Below are 24,355 nucleotides of genomic sequence, written 5' to 3'. Positions count from 1 at the left end.
TTGCCTTCCTGGTTTAATTATGATAAAAGAAAATTAGGCCAAATAGTATTGAACCAGGATAATCGCGAACCGGATACTCGAAAGTGTACTGTACACTTTCTCGATAATAAAAGGGAGTTTCATGTATTTTCCTATTTCATCTGCATTATATTATATTGTTTTTTTAAATTCTCACTTTGAATCGTCATTATTGCAGCTTCTCTTCAAATCATGGAAACAGAGGAAGACGACCAGGGTAGCTATGAATGCGTTGCAGATAATGAAAAAGGAACGGCCGTATCAGGACCTGCGACATTATACGTCAGAGGTGAGCACAATATATTTTTAAATGCTATAAATGAAACATTTAATGAATTTCAAAAAAAAGGGGCTATCGTTGGCATCTAAATAAATATTTTAGCATGATGTTTCTGTCATGTGTCAGCGTAACAATTTTATCCGAAAATTGATATTTTCTAAAAAAATAATTGGACAACGAATAAATATTTACGTGTTTTACAAGATGCATCAGATTTACGTTAATTGAAACATGAAAACTTGCTCTTATTTCTAAATTATTCAAAATAGCATTTTACGTAACATTTAGAATGTAATAATATATGAATTGAAACCTTTTACGTATTTATTTGAAAATTGATTAATTGTATTAAATGCGTCAATAAATTCTGCTTTTGCCCATCATGCTCCTAAAGTGCTCGATTCATCTACAATGGCTCAAACAATTGAGAGTACACCTTACTTTTACTTGATAAATCCGACTTTCAATATAAATAACACATTACCGAGAAGTGCAAACATTTTATTTTTTTTTACTCATGAAAAATGGTTTAGTTTAAAGCAAAAACTGCATTCGAAACAGTGGCTCAGAAACACAAAATTAGAAGCAAAACTCATTTAAAACAAGTATTGCAAGAAGAGTGGGATAAAATATCTTCAGATACCACCAAAAATGGGTCGAATCGGTGCCACGACGTTTAGAGACCATTATAAAAGCCAAAAGACATGCAACCAAATACTGACACTTTCTTTCTATGCGAGATATTACAAAAATTTCATTGGTGTATTCTCAATTTTTCGAGACAAAAATCTGCATATATTTATTTAAAATGCTTCTGAAACTTTTCAATTTAGAAATTTTTCGCTGATTGTTCTTTATTTTTGCTTTAAATTAAACCATTTGTTATGTGGGAAAAAAAATGTTTGCATTTCTTGGTAATGTGTTATTTTTGTTGAAAGTCGGATTTATCAAGTAAAACTAAGGTGTACTCTCAATTGTTTGAGCGCCGCTGTACTCGTTATATATGTCAATTTGTCATATGAATCTAAATTAAAATCCGCAACGCATATTGTCGTCGCAGTACTACATAAAATACAAACAATTAAGATGTTGGTTGACGTGCAATGATGTTTGTCATGTGACATTGGTATAAGAGAATGAGATCCATTGATTTAAAAAGTATAATTATAAGTATAATATATAAAGATATATGTATAATTTTGCCATATTTATGCATAATTTTTCTTTTAATCACGTGACGTGTTAGTACAACGCGTTAGTTTTGGGATGCCATGTTCACTGATAGACATAACGTAATATTTCAAACTGTTATTTTTCGAATTCTGAGAGATTCATAAATATTTAGAAATAGAAATTTTGACACTTACCATACTTTCTCTTTATTTACGTATACGAGAAAGTAAAAAAAATCATAATAATAAAACAAAATAATTTGAAAATAGAACAACTGAAAACGAATGCAGCGAAACAAAACGCAAATTCTAAAGGAAAAATATGAATAATGAAAGAATATTTCTTTTTACACTATTTTGAGCTCGATTTAAATTCTTTGCTCTTTCCAACACAGGCTAAAATGGAAATTCGTATTATCGAGTGCGTGATTATATCCCAGGAAAAATAAAAAAATCAACGACAATGAAGAATCACAAATTGAAGTTATGATAATATCTGTCAATCCTTATCTTTATTATTGAGCGCGCCTCTTCTTTTTATAGGCTTTATATAGAATGAGAAAGCTTACAAAAATCAAACGCTTAAGTAAACATGAGCAACCTGTTATGTCTGTCAGTTGATGGCATAGTACGTGTATCCTCGTCAAAATGTTTTTATCAAAATCTTCCAAATAATTCTGCTTTATTGATCCTATTGAGCAATAGGGTGGAGCAGTAGTTGGGAAAACAACAGAAAAAACACTGTGTATTAAAACTTCAATAAATCAGATTAATATGCTGTAGTTGTGAGCTGCACGAATCTTATTTTCGAAGCTTGGCTCAGCGTTCAGCAAATGTTTGTTGTTTACGTTCTTTAAGGTTGGATTTAAATAACGTATAAATAGAAAATCATATAATGGAAATTTTAATAAACGATGGTAATGGGTTTGATACAATCTAGGCATATTTATTGAAAAGTAATAATTTAAAAAAGTTTAAGACAATACTGATATATTACTTTTAATATTGAAAACAATAATTTAATTCTAAAATTAAAAATTTATCATAAAAGTAAGAAAAATTTTTATTGCCTGCTCTTAGTTTAGATTACGCATTTCTCTTTTTATACAATACATGTGTTTGGCATTATTTGTGTTTCGTGTTACATTCTTGTGTGTAAATGGCGTTTAATTAAAAAAATAAATCGCTATTTCATGTGTTAATTATATGTGAGTATTAAGTACAGAATTACGAAATGATGAAATGATTGCATTGAATATTCATATATTCATTATAGGAAATTTCATTGAATACGAAATGATTTCATTGAATATTCTTTCATTAATATTTTGAAAAACAAAATATAAATTCGGAGATTTTTTAATTGTCCATTATGAGTTTTTTTAAAAATTGAAATGACTTCTTCACACTCCGCTTCTTTATCTCTTAAATTGGCATTTGACAATTTGACTTCTATTTACTCACAAATTGTGAATAATTCTGAATCCAAATTTTTGAAAAGATTGGAAAAACGATACACAGACGAAGCTTTACAACGTATTCTAAACCAAATGCTTTATCATTACTGTTTTGTATCGCAAATAGCTTTTAATTCTTTTTGCTGTTTATGGGAGTTACTTTTCATTTACATCTCAATTCTAAAAAAATAACGTATCTTTTTCTATTCGCAAACGATTTATAAAAACATTTGAATATATTCTGGTAGAATTGTAGTCCAGTTAAGAAATCTTTTTGTGAAAGTGAAGTTATTACAGAATGCATAGGCTGCTTTTTTATTTAATAAAATGGCTATCATTTTTATTAAAAGTCTTTTTTAAAAAGTCCATTATTTTTATTAAAGTATTAGTTTTTCATTTCATCTGGAGATCTTTTTGATCATCCGAATAAATGTCAGTTTTTAAAGGCTCTCGTGAATTTTTCCTTAGTAGCTGTTATTTGTAATTTCGATGGTTACTAATGAATCGAAAATATGTTCAAATGATATATAATGTAAACCACATTTAAATGAAAAACGTATAAACAATATCCCCTCATCTATCTTTGAATTGTTATATTTCATTCGAAATGATTGGCTAGAAAACTCTGTTCGTTATATTGTCTTAATTGCAAGAAGTTATTTTATGGTTGTTTAATTGTTTTAAGTTTAAAAGTAGCTTTTCAAAATTAAAAATAATTTCAAACTGTGCAAGATCGCCGCAAATCATCTTGAAATTCAAGGAATTTTGCTGTATTTATCAATGGATCATGAATTAGATTTTAATGATATTATCATTAGTTTTGCTAATGAAAAAAATTGCATTGTAATTTTTTAAATATATTACAAATACAATTTTTTTCCCCTTAAATTGGTATTTGTAGGTTTTAACGGCAACCAAAAAGCGCCATGAAAAAGTGTTGACAAATTATAAAAATATACTCAAGTGGATAAATATATATCAAACACGTGCGAATTACATGCTATATGCATAGTTTGACGAGTGAAATCGCCAAATTGGCAAAAATTTTTCTTGGCACTTTTTGATCGCCATTACAATTGATAAGCACTCTTAAATTTATTATTTATTGATGTTATATATGCTTATAAAAAAAGTGGTCAGTTGTAAGTTCTCTCCTGACGAAAAACAAAATTGCAACAAAATATCTTAAGTTTCTTGGATATTATTAGTTTTCGGAAGTAATCCTTTCTTTTTTTTAATTTCTATATATAAAGAAGTATAAAGAAAAAATTGCAATCGTCAAAAACTTCAAATTTGAGATTTTATTGACTCTCCACATTTCAAACCTCTCTAAAAACATATTTTTCGCATTATATCTCGCAGTCGACATGTTTGTCTGTTATTTTCTAGAAAAAGAAATATGATTATCTCTATTAAAATCTGATATTTATTTCTAAAATATTTATAACTATGTATAAAAACTTTCACCGCCGAATTCAGATCTTCCCTTTGAATCTCATATTGCTGACCCGAAACAGTTTTTAGTAAAATAATTATTTAATAAAGATACAGTTCTACTCTTAAAACAAGGACACTGCTTAGTACATTTTGAAACTAAATTATATGGAAGTATTCCACATATCCCTTCAACAATTTCTATGAAATATACAGTCCTTAGAAGTGTTTCCCACAGAAATAGCCATAAGGCTTGAATGTCTAAGCTTATTTGCCAACCATGGCTTTTCCCAGAAATCTGGCGATTCCGTAATGAATTGATACATAGATTAGTCCTGGTAAAAGGTATTGATTAGAGTGCTTCGTGGGACATTAAACACAAAGTGCAGTCTTCGTGTCATTGAGGGAAAGATGGTAAACTTTTCCGCACTGAAATTGAAAGAGATCTGATATAAATTTGTATGTGTGAATATCATATGATTCTCCTATCAAATCCTTTAATCCTTATAGTAGGATTCTTTTTTTATTTTTCAACGAAAGTTAAACAGATTTGTATAAATATATGAGGGTAGGAACTGGCCAAAAAAGGCATTGCACAATTTTTACATACATGAAGTATGCAAAATAATGTATTTTAATCGCCAAAAACTCAAACACGAGATTTGATGATTAAACGAAAAATCTATATTACGAATTATGTCTGTCGATATCTTGGCACAATAAGTTTTTTTTTTTTTTTTTTTTTTTTAGAAATTTCAATTCGTATTAATGAAATGCAAATAAATGCTTATATTTGGAGTTATTTAATAATGTTTAGTAACATTTTTTAAAATCATCATTGATTGGAAGATACATCCATGGCTTTTATATTTGATTTGTCTGGCAATCCTAATATAAATAAATAATTATATTTTAACAAATAGCATCACTTGGTAATTTTAATTTAACACACATGAGTACATGAAACATTTAAGGAAAAAATCTACTACTTTGAAAGTAAATATGCAATGTTATGTCAGAGGGTAGATCTGCTTTTAAAGGTTGATTTAAAATAATTTATAAATTTACATATTCTGCACGGTGTTGCATCATTGTTTGGCCTGATTTCTGAATTCTTTAATAATACATATCTTCAAAATTATAGTTTTTAAAAATTATATTATTTTTGATAGCTGATTTTTGCATAATTTTTAGTCCTGGTTCCACTTCAAACTCGTTTAATGACGAACACGATTTCATATTTTTGAGGAAATAAATCAAAATATTTTGATATTTTCTTTTTGAAAACTCATAATTATCTATTTTGCATTTATATTCTATCACTCGCAAATGAGCAATATACTCAAATTGCAAATGAGTTAATAAGAGAAACTGCAATACCTTACAATAGTAAAATGTTACTTTTTTTTTCTTTTGCTTCTCTTCTCTTTTAATAAATTTGCCAAAGTTCTTCTCTTTTCAACATCCAGCAGTTATCAAAAATAAAGCTCATATTCCATTTCCTTGGTGAAATTTTGTATCTTGCTTCTAACTTATTGCACGTAAATTTTTAAAATAATTACTTAGACTGCGAAGGGAAAAAAAGAATTTTATTGCTTGATAACACATATCTTGAAATCTGCTAACATCTCTCTTGCAATAGATTTAAAGTTTGGGTTTCTATAGTTTTCAAAAAAAAACAAACTAAATATTAATTTGAAAAATTTCCGGACTTTCCTGATCCTTCAATCTTATTTTAGATGAACCTGAAAAATTTTCGGAAAGAATTTGAAACATTTTTCTCATTTTGTCAATACTTTAGCAAAGTTTACATCAAATGAAGATAAATATTTTACATTAATCAAACTTTTTGAAAACACAGTTCATATTCTGTATGAGACTTAAAATTTATCTCGACTCCCCAGTTTCAGGCCAAAATAAACAAAAAATAGTTTTCTCGAAAATCTGAAATGTTACTTTTTTTATTTTATAATTTTCACAAATGTATTATAAAAAATTCGGTGAATTAATTAATCCTCTGGAAACAGTTTGTTACAACCTCAACACAAACCAGCAGAAAAAGACATCTCTTCCCAAAGCCCGCAATTCTATTCATATGTACAATTAAATAAAAAAAAAAACACAGCTATGAGAGGAATAACAGGAAGAGTAATGATGAATGGGATGCGGACAGATATGAAAAACAGACTCGTTTTAACCTGTTTTATCTGGTTGTACTATTTTGTCTTACTATGTAAAGGTAAATCCTTAAATCTATAAATGTATTTAATAAAAGCTTTCTAATTATAATTTTTTAATTACAATTAATTATTTTTTATATAAAATTCCATCGTAGGCCTGGTAATTAATTTGCGAACTAACTAGTTTTATGATTCCAAGTGAAATGTTTCTTAAAAAAGTTCTAGTTAAATAAAGGCAGCACTTAAACTGTATTTTTGTAAAAAAAATTATTAAAAAAACACTAATTATTTTTTAAAACATTTTCAAAAATCGTACCATTTTAAAACATTTTTATCGTACCCTTTAAAAAATTATCAAAAATCGTACCGATAGACTTGTCATTTGAGATAAAAAATATAGTGATGAAATTTTTAAAATTATTTTTTCAATATTGGTATCCAAAAAAAACTATTAAAAAACATTAATTATTTTTTAAACATTTTCTTCTTAGACGTGGTAATTAATTAACATACTGGCTTATCACCTCTACGATTCGAAGTCAAAGCGATTCTAAAAGAGTTCTGATTAAATAAATTCCGCACTTGAAAATTTTAGTTAATTTTAATTTTATTATCGCATATTAATGATTTGTTCAGGTTTAGCTATTTTTTATCAGATTATTTACAAGACAGGAAATTAATTTTCGCGTATTTCTTTATCTAATAGATTTATTCAAAAACGGTTGCATTTTTTTAAAAATCTATTTTAGGTCAACATTGTTGCTGCAAATTTTTTTAATGTGCAGATTTGATTGTATTATGTGATAAAGTGTTTTCAAAAGCAAGAATTTTAAAATTTATGTGTAAAAAAGAAATGGAAATTTTGTTTTTTCTTAAGTCATAATGGCTGTGTTGCTTATATTACCCATAAGCGTTCTCCATTGCTGTTAAAGCTATTTGCAATTATCTGATATTTACGATGCTTAATATTCTGTTGTAATAATTGTAGGACATTTTAGAAGTTTTATTGCAGTAGAAAATGGCCACCAGGGAAATTAAGCTCACTAAGTTTCACATGTATTACAATACTAAAGGGCTTTATCCATCCAACTTTAATTGTCTGATTTATGACTTTTATTTTTCTTATCCGAAATCAGAAATCTGATTTTCAGAAGAAAGAATAATAAATCCATTATTTATTTATTTCGAAATATATGGTAAATAAAACTAATTTCGTTGGTTTTACTTTGCGTGTTAAGATTACTAAGTAAGTAAAAGTGCTACGTTGTGACACCAAGTCAGAATCACAAAATATTGCCATTTCTTCTCAGACAGTCTTTTGTCTTATGGGAGAGACTGTAAGTCTCTCACTTCTTCACCTTTTTTCTCTAATATACCATTCTTTATAAGAGTGGCATTTCGAAGTTCCAATTATTGTTATCAAACATAATCGAGAAACGTGAATTAGAAATTGAATAAAGCGGATCATTATTTTTTCATTTTTCAATTAAGAAATATGGTATTTGCATACATCATATCAGTTAAAAGATGCATGACCAAATATCTAACCCCATTTTTATTAAATTTGGCCTTGTCTATTTTTTAAGAGGAAAAAGGCAAGTTAAGAAGATAGAATGAGAAAATAGTAACGCAATTAATTATTAATTCCTGAAAAAAGTTTTATACAAATATCGCATCTGAGTGGCTAATTTCTAAGCCATGAGATATATGACTTATTCTTCCAGATGAAAAACAGCGGAAGTGCTCACACTCAAATTTTCTATATCACATACCAAATTAGATACATTTAAGTTGTTGCGATTTTGAATTATCGCGTTTACGTGTTTCTGAAAGAACAGACCGACAGACGGTCAACCAGTTCTTGGATTTCGCTCAAATTTTGTTAGATGTCTAAACTAAAGATTTTAAATCTGTGTACCTCATTCAATATATGTAGTTCCAGTCTTTTTGTAGTTGCGGGCTAATTTATATTCGAACCGGCGGACAGACAGATTTCCTCTTAGCGGAATTTGATCAAAATTTGATGGTAACATGCAAATTTGGTGTCAAAAACATATACCAAATTTCAACCGTCTAGCTCAAATTGTTTTTGAGTTATTTTTCGTCACAGAGAGATAGAGACAGAAATTTTTTTTCTAATGCAGGGAGGTCTAAAACGTAAAAATCTCGAGTTCGAATTTTTTTGACGATTACTGTAGTTTCTCTATACGAAAAAGTACAAATGCTTTAAATATAATAAAGAATTATATTTTATATTGTTATCAATAAGTGTTCTGCTGAGAAATGGCACAGCATACATTTTTTATACAATTTCCCAATTATTTTAGTCATATTCAGTAAACATTTCTTATACACTAGAATTTTTAGCAAATGTTTGCACTCTTTTATGTCTAAAATTGATAGAGCTGTGAATATTAATATTTTAAGTGATTTTAGACAATTTCAGTGGCTACATAGGAAGATTCATTAACCAGTGTATGACTTTTGCGAGGTTAATATGATATTTTATTACGAGTAAATGGAGTTAATAGAAAAATGGAATCGAGTATCATAATTTTTTTGTCAATGCACTCATTGACTTATACAACATAAATCGTAATTCTTTACATCATTTAAAGCATTTTTGCAATTCGATGTATATTCTAACAATTGTTGGGCTGCGATTAGAGTGAACATCCTGTATATCACATACAGGTCAAAACAGCTTTAAAATATTTATGATCAAATTAAAGAATATAAGAACAAAATTTTCATGTCATTATATCTGACTTATTTCTAATTTTAGTTCGAAGGGTCCCTCCATATTTCTCCATACCACCGGAAGAATTGTATGAAGTGATGCCAGGATCGAATCTGAACATCACCTGTGTAGCAGTCGGATCTCCCATGCCGTATGTCAAGTGGAAGAAAGGCCTCATGGATATAACGTCAGAACACGATATGCCCATAGGCAAGAACGTCCTGCAGCTGGTAGATGTCCGGGAAAGTGCCAACTACACGTGCGTTGCGGCGTCCAAGCTGGGGAGCATTGAAGCTGTTGCACAAGTCGTCGTGCAAGGTAGGGGTTAGTACATATATTCTATCCCTTTCTGTATGCCGTCCTCAATTAGATATAACCCTTTCGCTGTGAAAACTTTTTTCTAGTAATAAAATATGTTTGTAGTACTGCTATGCATATGCTAGACCTTATTCAATTAGTGCTTTAAAAAATTAATTTAGAAACAGCGCATTACATTTTTTTTCTCCGTTTGAAATTCAAATTTCTGTATTTTCGTATTGATCATGTGTGTCATTGCCTGTCTGTACTGACTAATTAATGGGCTAATACTATTTTGACAAATCAGTTAAAGTACAGATTTGACTAGTTTGGCGATTACTTTCTAAATTTGGCGACAAAATAAAAATTAAATTGTACTTTCATTGCGATATTTTGAAGTGAGAAACAAAATTTTCAGAATTTAAATACAAATATCTTGAGATGTGATGATGAGATTAAAAACAGTCGATGAATCATTTTAACTGAGATATGGTTACTGTTAATTTAACAAGTATAACTAATACTTCATATTTAAATTATTTAATTATATATTTACTTACATTTATTAGCTAATCCATATGTTTTCTTTCATCTTATGTGTTTACTTAGTCAAATAATGTCTTCTTTTGAAAAATAAATTTATAGATTGTAATGAAGCAATACTTAGATTTATCAAAATTAAACTCTCTTCAAATCAAAAGGATTTTTTTAAGTAGTATCCTTGTTAAGATTTCTCTTTGTCAGATTTGATATGTGAGACTACAATTGTAACAAACATCTGCTATGGTGCGCTATCAAGCATGGTAGAATGTACTCGTTCGAAAAAAATATCATTTGTAATGAGTATTTATCTGTACTTATCTGTAATCTGTACTAAGTATTAAGCATGATACCCAGAACAGAATTAAACAGCTTTCTGAATATTGGAATGGAAACATAGAATTAGATTGACTTGCATTTGCTGATCTGTGATTCCACGTGGCTACAAAACGAAGAAAACTTCCTCCTCGTTATTCTATTTAATGACCTTGGATAAATGGAGAGCCAGAAACGTCCGTACAAAATACGCCATCTCCAATTCAGCAAGTTTTTTTTTTCAAATCATGAGAGTGAAATTGCTCCTTTACAAGATTTGAAATGGATTTAAAAAATCTTTCAGCGTTCAAAAAAAAACTCATCTTTTTTCTTTTTTTTTTTTTTTTTTTTTTTTTTCGAATTGAAGCACTAAAGTAGTCTAACAGAAATATTACACTCGACAACTTATCCCCAAGCATTTCCCTAATATCGTTATTACAAATGATAAAGTGTTTTTAATTAAAAAAAAACATATAAAATATTTTTAAAATATGATTTTGCTCAATTTGATATGATTTGCTATCAGATAATTATGTATTCATATATTATCTGGTACTTTCAAAATTAACTGCTCTGAGAGCAAAGAACCAGTTGAAAGTTTTCTTATATTAGCGTTATTTCTGTTTTCACACGATTAATCTAAACCAGCATCTAGATTTACCATAGCGAAAGGGTTAATATTGTTACAAAATGTTTATATTATTGAATTTGCACATCCATGTTATTTATCTTTTTAAATCGTCTCCTGCATTCTGCTAATTATACTTTCTTTTATTTATTTTGTAAATCTTTAGTTACTTTTTTATTAAACTGAAGATATCTGTTACTGTGATTATTTTTGGAAAAATTTGAATGTGAAGCAGAGGGTTCATTTTATTTACTAGCATCTAAATTTGATGACTGATAAAATTAGTTGAAATATTTAAAAAAATTTATATCGTTAGTATTGTGCTTGAAAAAGTAATTTGATGTAATGGTTTTATTTGAACTTTACTTGTCATTTTTGTCAGTCTCCTAAACATTTCGAGGCAAATGAAAGGTAGGAAATTTCAACATCATTTATGCTAATAATGTCATTTAATGGAAGACGCTTTATGAAACGAACTGTTACAAATATCGATTCAAATCAATATCATTCTAGACATTTTTTAAATATATTTTTCAACTGAAACAGGTAGAAATTGTAATCTTGTAACAAAATTGACATTTCGTATTTTGGAAATAAGCGGCTCAAGGGGCTATATATAAAATATTGTTTTTAAAATCATAACGTAACCCCTTTATGGTCGTGCACTTGAGTCTCACGGATATCGAATTATTGCTTCCTATATTTATAAGCTGAAATTAAAGCATTCAAAGGCACTATAATTTGATACAAAAATCACGCAGAATCAATGAATAAGCAGCAATTGATGGAACCCAGCAAAAATATTCCATGAATTCTTAATTGAATTAATTAGGAGCACATTCCTGAAAGGAAAAGTATCATTTAATTAGATTGCGGAAAATTCAAAGCATTAATGCATTAATGGCATTCTCAGAACGCATACTTATACAGTATATGGAAATATTCCGTTTCAGATTAAATGAACTTAACTGCGCAATAACAATTAACTTGAAAATCAATATTTTGATATGTAATTGTTTTCACAAAAAAACATTGAAAACTGCATTTTTTTTTCAAGATTTATTTTTGAATTTTAAGAGATAATTGCGCAGCAAGTTGCAATTATTTATATTTTTTTATGTGAATTAATGGCATTTAGCTAATTTAATTTTTTTAATACTGTTTTCTAAATCCATAAAATTATAATTAATTCCTTGTCGCATAACTGCAGCCATAAAAAGAAATACATAAAATACATCGTTTATGAAAAAGTTAATGAGACATGAAAGAGAAAATAAAGTGTATCTTATTGAACACTAGCCGTCTTTTGCGAGTAGGTAGTTCGTCGGGAATATTGAATGTGATAAATTTCAATGAAATATCTTTTACATAACTTCACGAATTTCTCAACAAAATCATTTTAATCATCAAATTGTGAGAAATATTAAAGCCTTGTCGTTTTAATACCATTACACCGTTTACTGTGCATTTAATTCTTACTAATGGAGTGGAATGGCTGGACATTAAAGTGCCATTAAAAAATGAAAACACATTTTGAAATCGATCGCCAAGGTATTTATCTTTTGAAATTATATTGTTTCAATTTCTGATTCTTCATGTAAATTGCACAAATAATAAATAAAATCTTTCCTTTATGACTTAATAGCAAAAGACTATCACTCAATTGAATTCTTGGAAATGAAACTGTAAAAACTGTCATGGAAAAAATTATATCTATTGTTGCAAATTACGCAAAAAAAAAAAAAAAAAAAAAAAAAAAAAAAATCAAAATTCAGAAAAAAATTTACACGAGAAAATGGGTATCTTGAATTAATAAAACGCTGTAAAAATTAGTTTTGTGCAATAATATTGTCACTAAGATGTTAAATCAACGTAGTTAGTTTAAACAAACAATTAGATTTATTAGAACTAAGCAACTTACAACAGCATGAGACTGAGAACTCACCCTTGACCGATGGGGTGCAGCTTTAATACATACAGAATGTTCGAGAACCATTCAATTTGAATATTTAAGAAAGATCTAGATCCTTTCAGATCTTAGATAAACTATAAGTAACATTTTAAATAAACGAATTCCAGTCTTTAAATAAAACATCGTGGTTTGATACGAACCAGAGACCAACCAATCAGAAATGAGATACTCAGCCGATGGAGCCACGGCGATTGCTGGCGATTCTGATTTGTGCGACAATATTTTTGTTAGTTATAACTGTAAAGTCCCGAAACGTCGCTTTGTTTTTCCTTAATTCTAATTTAAATTTCAAAAAAAGTCACTCCTAAGGTGTGCAGTTCCTCCCCCTAAGGTATATAATCACCAAATTTGGAAGCTCTAGGTCAAATGGTCTAGCCTGTAGAACACCAACACATGCATTCTCTTTTATTATTAGTGGAGATAATAAAACATCGAGAGGCAGTTTTATCTACGATTTTGAAGGCGAGATCTTTCAGAAATCATAATTCATATGCAGTCGAAATTATAAACAGTGAGATCTTTTGGAAAACAGAAGTGACCTGTCCTATCATACAGGATTCATCGAAATCCAAATGGAATGCTTCACCTTTCATCTTTAATAAATGAACAGATCTATTTATGCTTTTGAATTTTTTTCTTTAAGTTTTGAAACAAATTTATGACGCAAATTTAATGAATTTTTTAAAAAAAATCTGATACTTATGTACTTGGCCGCACAATTAAATGCTAATTCAAAGTGTAAAGTTTCTGAAATTTCGATTGGCAATTACAGCAGCCACGAGTTGCTGCTACAGTGCTTACTATTTATTTAAAGTGTTTTAGTCACTGCCACTTATCGATTGTGAAGTGTTAATGTTATTTAATTTTAATGGAATATTTTTTTAATCAGGGTTTTTTGAATCTAATTTCAATTAGAAGCTAAAATTAATTCTGATTTAAAAATACACTCTCAATTTAAAAGCTCTTTTAGCGATTAATAATTCAGACTCTGCGTCGGCGGAAAATTTTGAAATGGTTATTTATCGTAAATGTTAAACTTTTCTTCACCTCCGTAAAATTTTCTGTTTTGTTAGCTTATGTTTTTAAATACCGAATTAAATATTAAATAAATCTCATTTAGATTCTTTAATGTGTTAGTTCTACTAAAAATTTATTTTTAACTTCTGTATAGGTCAAATATTTTAGTTGTTTACTTCTATGGGGAACTTTATTTTGTTTGACTTAAATTTAATTCTGTATCTCTAGTTTTTTTTTTATTACATTATAGAACTTTCTTTGAAAAGAAGATTGTATTGAAAGAAGAAGATAATTATTTGAAAGAAATGCAATTCTTTTGAGAACTTATTCAATTTATTTTAGCAAAAAAAAAAAAAAAAAAAAAAGTTTAACATTTTTGCGTGTGTTCATCTGAAAAATAATTATTGTTTTAAATATAATTATTATTTAAATGTTAAACCTAACATAATATTAAGCTTAACCTGCTATTCCGATTCCTAAAGCACATGAATAAATCTAATTGACTGGACCGCAGCAACACTGACGGTAACTGTGGTTAAGTTCTAAGGGCTATCACCAGCAACGGTACAATCTTTCCAGTGGGAATTACGTTCCGCCATCGATAGGAGGTAGCCACCCCCTCCACCACCATTTCTGTACCCAACCACCATACCGGCAGCTTCCTCTTTTCTGAAATGCTACTCGGTGGGGTTAAACAACAAAAATTGAATCTTTATTTATTTGCATAAAAATGTAATGTTTTATAAGCTTGACTGATTAGCAAACTTTTAATAGCTCGTCTTAAAGCTGCAATAGGATTTCTGAAATTACTAAAAGATGTGTCCATTCAAGTAGGTTGTTATGTTATTAACAGTATCTCAGATCTGATTGTCAGAAATTAACTAACAAAAGTTGTAGTACAAAATCCCATGTGCATTGGAAAATGCTTAAAAAATTAAAAGAAAAGAAAGGAATTTGCAGTACACTTTAGATGCAAATATAAAGGCATTAAAATTTTTGTTTCTTTGCTATGAGATCTTCTCTATCCATAGTGTCCACAAGCACTAATCACCAAAACTGGACTGAAATAACTAATGATTCGCTAAACAGAAAAAGAAAATGCTCTGCCGAATACAAAATAAAGAAATGACGAACGAAAATATTAACAATAACGTGCAATGTCTGTGAAGTGAAAGTAAATTGAATCAATAAAAACTGAAAATCTCAACTCATTCATCTTTGCTGTTTACTCATGCTCAGGTTTATTTGCACACCGATGAATCAATAAATTTAAATATAAAAAATTGCCTCAGTTGTTTGATGCCAAAACAAAAAGTTGGTATTTTGCATTTGATGATAACACAGATCAAAAAGTTAGAGATATTTTTAGTTCCAACCTGCATTTCAGATATATATATATATATATATATATATATATATATATATATATATATATATATATATATATATATATATCATACATAATAAATAAGACATAAATAAATGAGAAATGTCAACATAAATAAATAAGAAAATCATCTCACTGTATATTTATTTTGTCAACTTCACCTTTTATTGTTCAATTATCGGTTAGCGAAAATTTTTGTTAATGCAAAATGGATTTCATGGTTTAATAAAAAAACATTTATGAAGATTTGTACAATAGACCAAAACAACGTTCAATATTTCACTACCTTAAAAACCAGATTCTTAATCAGCCCATTGAAGATGGAATAAAAGATGTGAATAAAACAAAGAAAGAAATATATATCCTTGATATTCCGGTACTGATACCACTCCTCGGTGTTCCTTCATAAATGTTTATTGAAACCTGGTTGGTGAAAAAAAGAATACAAGAAAAGAATAACATCGTTTTACAATAAGTATAAAATAATTATAACTGAAATTCTCTGTACTTTACGAAAAGTTTTACAAAAATTGCTCGTTTCGAATATGTCCATTCCTCTTATTAAGCAATTATTGAAATTAAAATGAATTTCAAATGTCTAAAAATAATATATACCACTAATACTATATATAAGCATATAGGAATGTATGGGCATAATAAATGACTACTATTCTCTCTCTCTCTCTCTCTCTCTGTGTGTGTGTGGGGGGGGGGCGCTCTACAGAAAGGACCATTTGACCTACAGCTACCAAATTTGGTACATGTATACCTTAGAGGTCGGGAATGTGCACCTGGGGTCCCTTTTTTGAATTTTTAATTATAATTTTAATTATTAATTGAAAACTAACTTATGCTTATAGTTTTAACTATATGCTTATAGTTTTAAGTACATCGTTTTTTAAGTAATTTTTTTAAACCTTTTTTCGACCGATTATTTTAAATGATTCATTTTATTTTCTTAGTGTTTGATGCATTTAAAATGAAACATTGTTAATGAATCGATCCGTTCATGATGATTCTGTGAAAATTTTGTTGACAAATTCTTGAGATATTACATAAATTAAGAAAGATATTCTTTAGTGCCCATAAAGTTTAAACGCTGAGTGACAGTGTTTTCAGTAATCATATTATAAAAAATGCTTTGTTTCAGTAAAAAATATTATTATATTAATTGCAGATTAATTCTTTCCACTTTAATTTAAATCATAAATTCTACGAGAGCTAACAGAAAATTAGAGAGATACATATTACGTTATGACTGAATGCCTTTATAATATTGTGAATGAATTATATGACTATCAAAATGTGAAGTTTTAAAATATTTTGATGAAGAATCTATTAAAGTAGGAATTGCGTAAAACATTTAATTATTAAAATTTAAACAAACATTAAGATTGGCGAACCAACTGGTCGCCAAAGGCGGCTAGTATACAATAAAATAGATTAATTATTATGACACAATTATGTTAAAAGATAAGTATGATTTTAACACAATAATTCACAAAGAAATATATGAAGTTCAATGAAGACTATTGCAGTTCAACCACCTGTTTCGAATCGAAGTGAAAAGTCTAAATTACTGCTATTTTCTGTGATTTCTAAATCACTGATTTCGTGAAAATCATTTTATAATTAATATGTGTGAAGACATGCATTATCGTGCAGTCTTTGATGCTGCGTAGCTTATAATTTGTGATGAATTCTTGTACTTAAATTATCTTTAAATTCAGCAGGGCCGCGGTGGCCTGGTGGTAAGGTCTCGGTTTCGGAATTGGAGGGTTTCAGATTCGAGACCCAATTCCATCATTTATAAGCGGGTCTGGTACACGTTAAATCTGTCTGGGGCAAACATCATCTCGCTGTTGCGGTGTGGAAGTTCGGAGAGGGGAGGCAGCTCAGGTGTCACCCTTATCATCTGACCGTGGTTCAAAATTACATCCCAAAATAGTCCTAGTGTTGCTTGGACATTAATATAACTAAACTTTAAATTTAGCTTATCTGAAATGTCCTTGCGTATCGGATTATATATTGAAAGTTTTAATTATCAAATTAGTTTTTAAACTGCACTATTTTCACCCACAAAATTGTTGATTTTTATTTTTCGTTTACAGCTCTCCCTCGCCCACCAACTCGAGTTCAGATATCTGACGTCACAGCTTCATCTGTCCGAATCGCTTGGTCCTATGACATCGGTTCTGAGAATATCATCTACTACGTGATTCAATACAAACCCAGACAAACCAATCAAGATTACAGCGAGATTAGTGGCATCAACACTATGTTCTATACAATCCGAGATCTCACTCCATATACGGAATATGAATTTTACGTTATAGCAGTTAATGCAATCGGCAGAGGTAGCCCCAGTGCGCCGGCAGTTATTACAACTGGAGAAACGGGTAAGTATGTTACTTGTGAAAAGTATAAGTACTCGGCGTAGTTATAATCAGTATCTGTCGTTTGATTATCATATTATATAGCACTTTAAAAATGTATTTATTCATATAGGTGTCTAAATCCATTAGTAACTTAAATATAGATTCTTCCGTAAATATAAAATAAAATGTTTCTCACTTTCTTGTAAAGTTTTGGTAGATTTAAACATCTTCATTTAATTACTTTAGAAATAAAAATCATAATCAATGGTTTAATAAGTTTTTAGAAGTAAGTAATAGTAAAAGAGAGTTTATTTTATTCTTCACCGATTCAATGGTTTCATTAATAATTTATAAAGTAGGCTTTTTTTTTACTTACTTTTAATTTCTTTGTTATAAATTAAGTTATTTGCTACTAAGTACAATAATTCCTTTTCTTGCAAAAGATTATTGTGACTAAAGCTGTGATATTTATCGTAAAAACATTTCAAACTCTATACATAATTATTAAGCATTTTTATCAGAAACATCAGCTTGTAAAAGAATAATACTATTACGTGAGCTGAATTGCTACCTTATAATTTTAATTGTTAAATAACTAAGCCTCTAAAATGTCAAACATATAAAAGCTATTAGATATTTAATTCAGCGTATAATTTCAGCATATCATTTACGATTAAATAATTTTCCCTTTTCGTCTCTTATCTTTATTTTCTACCATTTTTAAGAGTAAAATAATTTAAATATTCCTGTCACTACGCTTTAAAAAACATTTAAAAAAATATTTTATTCAAAATTTTTAATTCAATATATTCATATATTCAAAATTTAAAATCCAATGCATTTTTTGGTTTTTAACATTAATGCAATTTTTGGAAGGAGATAGCCGTGAACTGTTTTTGTTATCAGTTATTTAAATTCCAATGAATCTTTCTTAAAAGATATAAATTTTGATGTTTTTACAAATTAAATTAGTCTTTCATTCTGCATATTCACACTATTATATTTTAAAATAAAGAATTTGGAATAAAACAATTTTCAAGTAAAAAATTAAATTTTTTTTATTTACAGATTTATTTAAATAACTTTTATAAAGAACATAATAAGTGCAGAAAAAAAATGTTATATATTTTCTTCCTTCATTATTACTTTTTAATATAACATAAGAAATGCAGACATGCATATGATATATTAAAAATTAATACTTAATGTATAAAAGCATCACATGTTCTAAGAAAACTTCTAACTTGCCTATCAAACTTATCCTAATAATCTTTTGCAATAAATAATTCGAAGCTTTTTACAGGGCGTATACCTATATTTTTATACAGAAAAACCCACGATGGAATGAAGAAATTTGAAATTATGAAACCAATATTTTCTTTATTACTTTAATTCCTTTATCAGTTTTCCAGTATGAAGGTGATCATGCGCTAGCATCCTGAACTTTATCGCAGTACTTCTAGTGACGAATCTTGGAAGCTATGATTTTTTCCCTCAAAAATGTTAATAATTGGCATATAAAAAGCCCAATTTTAAAAGTGTGGAGCATCATTTATTTCGTCAGTAATTTAGTTAAAAACCCTGAATTGGCTGCCAATGGTATATATTTCCAACTGACATTACTATAGTTAATGGATGAAATAATATATTATTTTATCTTTTTCACATTACTCTGTTGATTTACAAATTATTAACTAAAATTTAATTCATTAACCTAATTGCATTTGTTTGTATGGAGATGCTACCGGTGTATGAAAGAATTCTTTAATATTAACCTTAAATATATGCTAATTCAAATTAACCCTTAAAAGGGCCATTTTTTTTAGTCATATTATGTTAAGATATTTTTAGGCTTGAAATTAGAATAAAAAAAGGGATTCATTTTGCTTATTGGATAAATTTAATTTGGTTAATTAATAATTAAGTAACAAATCAAGACACGTCATGTTGTGTGAGATAAAGAACTGAAGCATCTAAGTTTCTGTCTTTCTAAAACAATGTGTCGGAACTTATGCCAACCTACATAATTTCATACAAAGATTGATAAATTTGGTGGGAAGCATACTTCCCGTAGACAGGATTAACATATAAATTAGTTAAAAATGTAGAGTAGTGAATTTTTTATTCCGATAATTGCAGTAATATATATTTGAACTTTTTCAATAGTAACAACGAAATCAGATCTTCTAATCAAAATGAAGTGAATTGAGAGGCATTTATTTCAAATTGGTAACGATCTGCACTTTTGACTGGGTTTTTAGAGCTGCCATGGTTTTTGAGATAAAATCTCTCTAATTTTTAGGATTTGTTCTAGAAGAGCTGTTCAGGCTCAGACGATAGCGCATGGCCACTTAACAATAAGTAAATATTATTCCACAAATGTTTTCATTCCAATATATAATTGCTCTGTATATAAAGGTATGAAAATAGATACTACGCAGATGCTTTTACTAATATAAGGATTTTTTTAAGAATTTCAAAGTGCTCTTCTAGCTTAGTTAATGCTGAGAATTATTTATTAATCCTGAGAATTATTTATTGACACTAGTTTAGATGTTTATTTAACACTGCTGATGCTTCTCTAACTTCTCTTTCATTATGGCTTTGACACTTTCCTTTTCTATTTTTCCCATAGTGGATTCCGTTGGATCTGGCAGTAAGTTCTCTTTTAGCTGCTTTTCCTGATCAAATCCCGCCCTTTTTAATTTCATACATTACTTAGAATAGTGTCTTCTTTAAATATTCCGTTTGAAGTCATTTGATTAATTAAAACTGCAGCATTTTTAAACAGGAGTGCTGTTTTTTCACTTCTGAAATTAATCATATTAATGTTGTGAGATCTTTTTAACGTTTCTTGCGCTTATGCAATATTAAATAAAGTAAATATGTTAATACTTTTGCTTTAAATGTATTTTGAATCTAGAAATTTTTTTGTATAGAAAATAGAAGTTCAGTTTTTTTTAGTTAATGGTATGTATTACAGTATAACTTCGATTATCAGAGCTGATTTTAACCATAATAAAATATTCAAAAATGCGATAGATATAATTTAAAATTTTTATCACGGCTTCTTTTCTATCTACGAATTTTTCCAAATTTTTTTTATTTGAAATTATAAAAATAATTCTGCAATTATTGTCACATATTAACATTTTAATATATTCATTTTATTAGCTGTCAGCCTTCTTACATGTATTTTTAAAACGCTGTTTAGATTATTCCCTAATATTACTGATTTGGGCTGTTTGTTTCCTTTACATTTTGAATAATTATTTAAGGATGTTCTTAAAAAAAATATTTTACACCACTTACCTAACCGCTTATTACAACAGATTTTCAATGTCATTTTTCCTCCATAAAAATACATGAAATTTATACATTTCATCGTTGAAATATTTCAGAATGGAACATTTCAATGCCGAATTTTTTTTTTCTCTCTTGATAACTTTGTGAGTTAGAAAATATCATTTTCCGATATTATTGCATCATGAAAAGTTTCTCCATCATCAAGTCTGACTCACTTAATCTGAAAAATTCGTTAACTTTATTAAACTAAAAGGGTGAAACAGAAATCAATTTTCTGATAACAGTTTTCTTTAGAGAGACCTCGTTTGACATAGGCATGAATAATCGAGATTATCTTATATTAATTGATAAGAATGTCATGCTTAACTATTACAATAAATGCCAACTTAAAATAACAGTACCCCCAAAGACCTTGTGGTAAGTGAATGAGGCAATACACCCTTGGACTGGAAGAAGGAGAAAAAGTTATGAAAATTACTTGTTTTAAATATGGTATGTTCATAAAATCAAGACATGGAATAATGATATATAAAACTAAATTCTATTCAAATTCAGGGTCAGTCAAAATGAATGCCTTAGTCCAAAACTTAACGTACTACAGGGACTTGCTGCAATATTTTAATTAACAGAATATTTAATTAATTAATGCATTTAATTTAAAGATATATTTTAAAATGTAATGCATGGGGTTTGAAGGAGAACATCATAGATGCTCAGTATGTAATCCTTTTGTTACCCGGCATACATCAAGTTTGTAATAATTCTTGAAAACCCTTTTGTGATATGTCTCTGTCGATGCTGCTATACTGGTTTCCAGTCAGTGTTGGACCTATATGCACTACTTCTATAACATACAATCTGTGGATTGGTCTCTCAGCTTGACATTGATATTGGACTGCTATTTTAACCACCACGGTACCTAAAGCGCATTTATTGTGAATTCTTTTATTGAAGATTTGCATGTACGTATATCTCTGCCCCATGGCAATCATTGATTTCTTTGTTGTTATCACCCAAATGTATTTACCGTCAGCATTCACAATGACATGTCACGTTTTCAGTAACAAGATTTGTATTGCAAATTTGGTATATTATATATAAAAAAGGAGAAAATATTGAAACTTAACGCTTGAATTCATTACCTCTAGTAGTATCATCTTTCAAATAAATCTTTAAATGGAATTATAGTTTGTATTAATTAACTGCTCGGTATAAAATATTACTCGGTTTTTCCTAATCATCTTGGATTGCAATAGTAATTTTCTTCTTACTTAAAAGAAATCATAGGGGTGCTATAACTTCAAAAAATATACATGTAAACATATCCATATTAATGCACGAGATAATAGAATGGTATAGTTGAATTGAAACAACACTAACTGAATATGTATTATTTATTAAGAGTATTGAAATTATTTCTAAAATGTATCTTTTTCGTTTTGCTTCTGTAGAAACCTTTAATAATAATTCTTTGTTGCTGTTTATGATATTATTTTTAAGTATGAAAGCCGTGTGATAGAGTCTTAGCTTCGAAACGGTAATTTGTTTCAAATTGTTTTCACTGAAATTTCGACGCGTATAGAGTGCGTTATGCTGAACCATCAAGGATCAAACTTGCTCTCATTGGTATGGTCTAGAAACTTAATGAAAGGGTATTAACTCAGATCCCAACCTCGTTACTACACCATTATTCAGAATTACGAATTTCTTCTCCAGATTTTCTTTGTGTTACTTCTGAAGTAAATGTTAATATAATTAAATAAACTAGCATTTTAAAAGTAGAAGGTAAAAGATAAAATTTTCCTTTGCTATCATTGCATGTGCTTTAATACTTCTCAAAAGATTTCATAGCATCAGTCACTGCACCTAAAATTTTCTAATCTGTAACGAATCTTTTCAACGGAATTTTTACTTTTTTTCGCAAAGATTAATCATTCAGTAATTATTATATTAGAAATAAATAAGTGAAAATAGATAAATGCATTTTACTAATCTATAGTAATCATATTTTTATATTATTGCCGCGTTTCCACTTTAAAATTTGTCTTATTAAATTTTTAATTCCTTAGAAATTAATCTTCTCTCGGGAAATATATATTTAAAGATTGTTATGAAAATGAGTGGCATTATTTTATAAAATAACCGAATTAAATCTTATTCTAAGAAATAACAAATTAAAGATAAGAAAATGTTTATATATAATCAAATGGAAGAAAAATTGTCAAAAGCTTCTTTCCTTAAAAAGAATCTGAAATATATATCTGTAGTAAGTTATAATAATTATATAAGCTGTAATAATTATTACTTTCCATTTTCTCAAAAGGCACCGCCAAGTACAATCAGACGTTCTATTTAAATAAACTTAAATAAATACTTTTAAAATCCACCTCTGTCATAATTAATATTTAATAAGTTACTCAAGAATATTCTTCCTCTTCGCCTTTAATTTATTCATTCTCTTCCCTTACTTATTAAATTCATCATTAATATCACTTTTCGGATTTCATCTAATTATGTCGTCAGTTCGTCTATTTCACTTTCTGAATAATTTAGAAAAGGAAACGAATTGTTTCCAGAAGATTATTCAATGACTTACAGCTCCAAATCATTCTGTTACAGTTCTTAAACCGTATACCTTAACTTAAATGAATAATGATTAGTTGCATTTGTAACTGTGAATTATGTTTAAGAATTACTGAAATAGGTGCGTGTCAACTGTTGGATTTAATTCAGGACAGTTTTCATGATGTTTATTTTATATTGAACATTAATGCATAAAAATTAGTTTATTTATTAGTTAACATAAAAATTAGTTTATAATTAATGCCTTTTTAGAATCTTTTCTACTACCGTTTAATGGGATTTTAATGATGATGCCTGACTAAATTTTCACGAAACTATAAATGGTTTTAATATATAGTTGCCAATAATTCTTTTTTATTTGATTAAAATCACTATTCCAGTGAAAGTCTTAATTTCCTCGCAATAAAGTTAGAACTGTAAAAGAGTTGTTGATATTGCTTTTATAAAACATTTCCGACGTATTTCAACTTTACACACTTTTCAGCGGTCCGACTTTAATCCTCCTGGCAACGTAACGGAACAGAAATTTAGACGAGTTGACATCGCTCCGAAATCTTATTAATCCCTTTGACTTGATTTAAACTAGTAATTAATTAACTATAATGCCATTAATTTTCGAGCTAATGAAAATAATTTTAAAAAGAATTCTAA

At 28.4% G+C, this 24,355-nt stretch overlaps 1 protein-coding gene across 15 annotated transcripts in view; it reads left to right on the top strand.

Moving 5' to 3' along the window:
* LOC129962049 (tyrosine-protein phosphatase Lar-like) overlaps nt 1-24,355 on the top strand; it is a 648,630-nt gene that overhangs the window by 567,903 nt on the left and 56,372 nt on the right. For 9 of the 15 annotated variants that reach the window (XM_056075746.1, XM_056075747.1, XM_056075754.1 and 6 more), the window contains 4 exons: nt 197-307; nt 9,327-9,605; nt 17,549-17,836; nt 20,451-20,471. In XM_056075746.1, coding sequence (XP_055931721.1) covers nt 197-307; nt 9,327-9,605; nt 17,549-17,836; nt 20,451-20,471 — 699 coding nt within the window. The remainder of the gene's footprint in view (nt 1-196; nt 308-9,326; nt 9,606-17,548; nt 17,837-20,450; nt 20,472-24,355) is intronic. The other 6 variants (XM_056075759.1, XM_056075758.1, XM_056075756.1 and 3 more) reach the window with 3 other exon arrangements.

Source organism: Argiope bruennichi, chromosome 2 (assembly GCF_947563725.1).
Source record: "Argiope bruennichi chromosome 2, qqArgBrue1.1, whole genome shotgun sequence".
In the NCBI taxonomy this organism is placed as follows: Eukaryota; Metazoa; Arthropoda; class Arachnida; order Araneae; family Araneidae; genus Argiope; species Argiope bruennichi.
The sequence above is the reverse complement of the archived record's forward strand: the minus strand, read 5'-3'. Positions and strand labels throughout refer to the sequence as shown.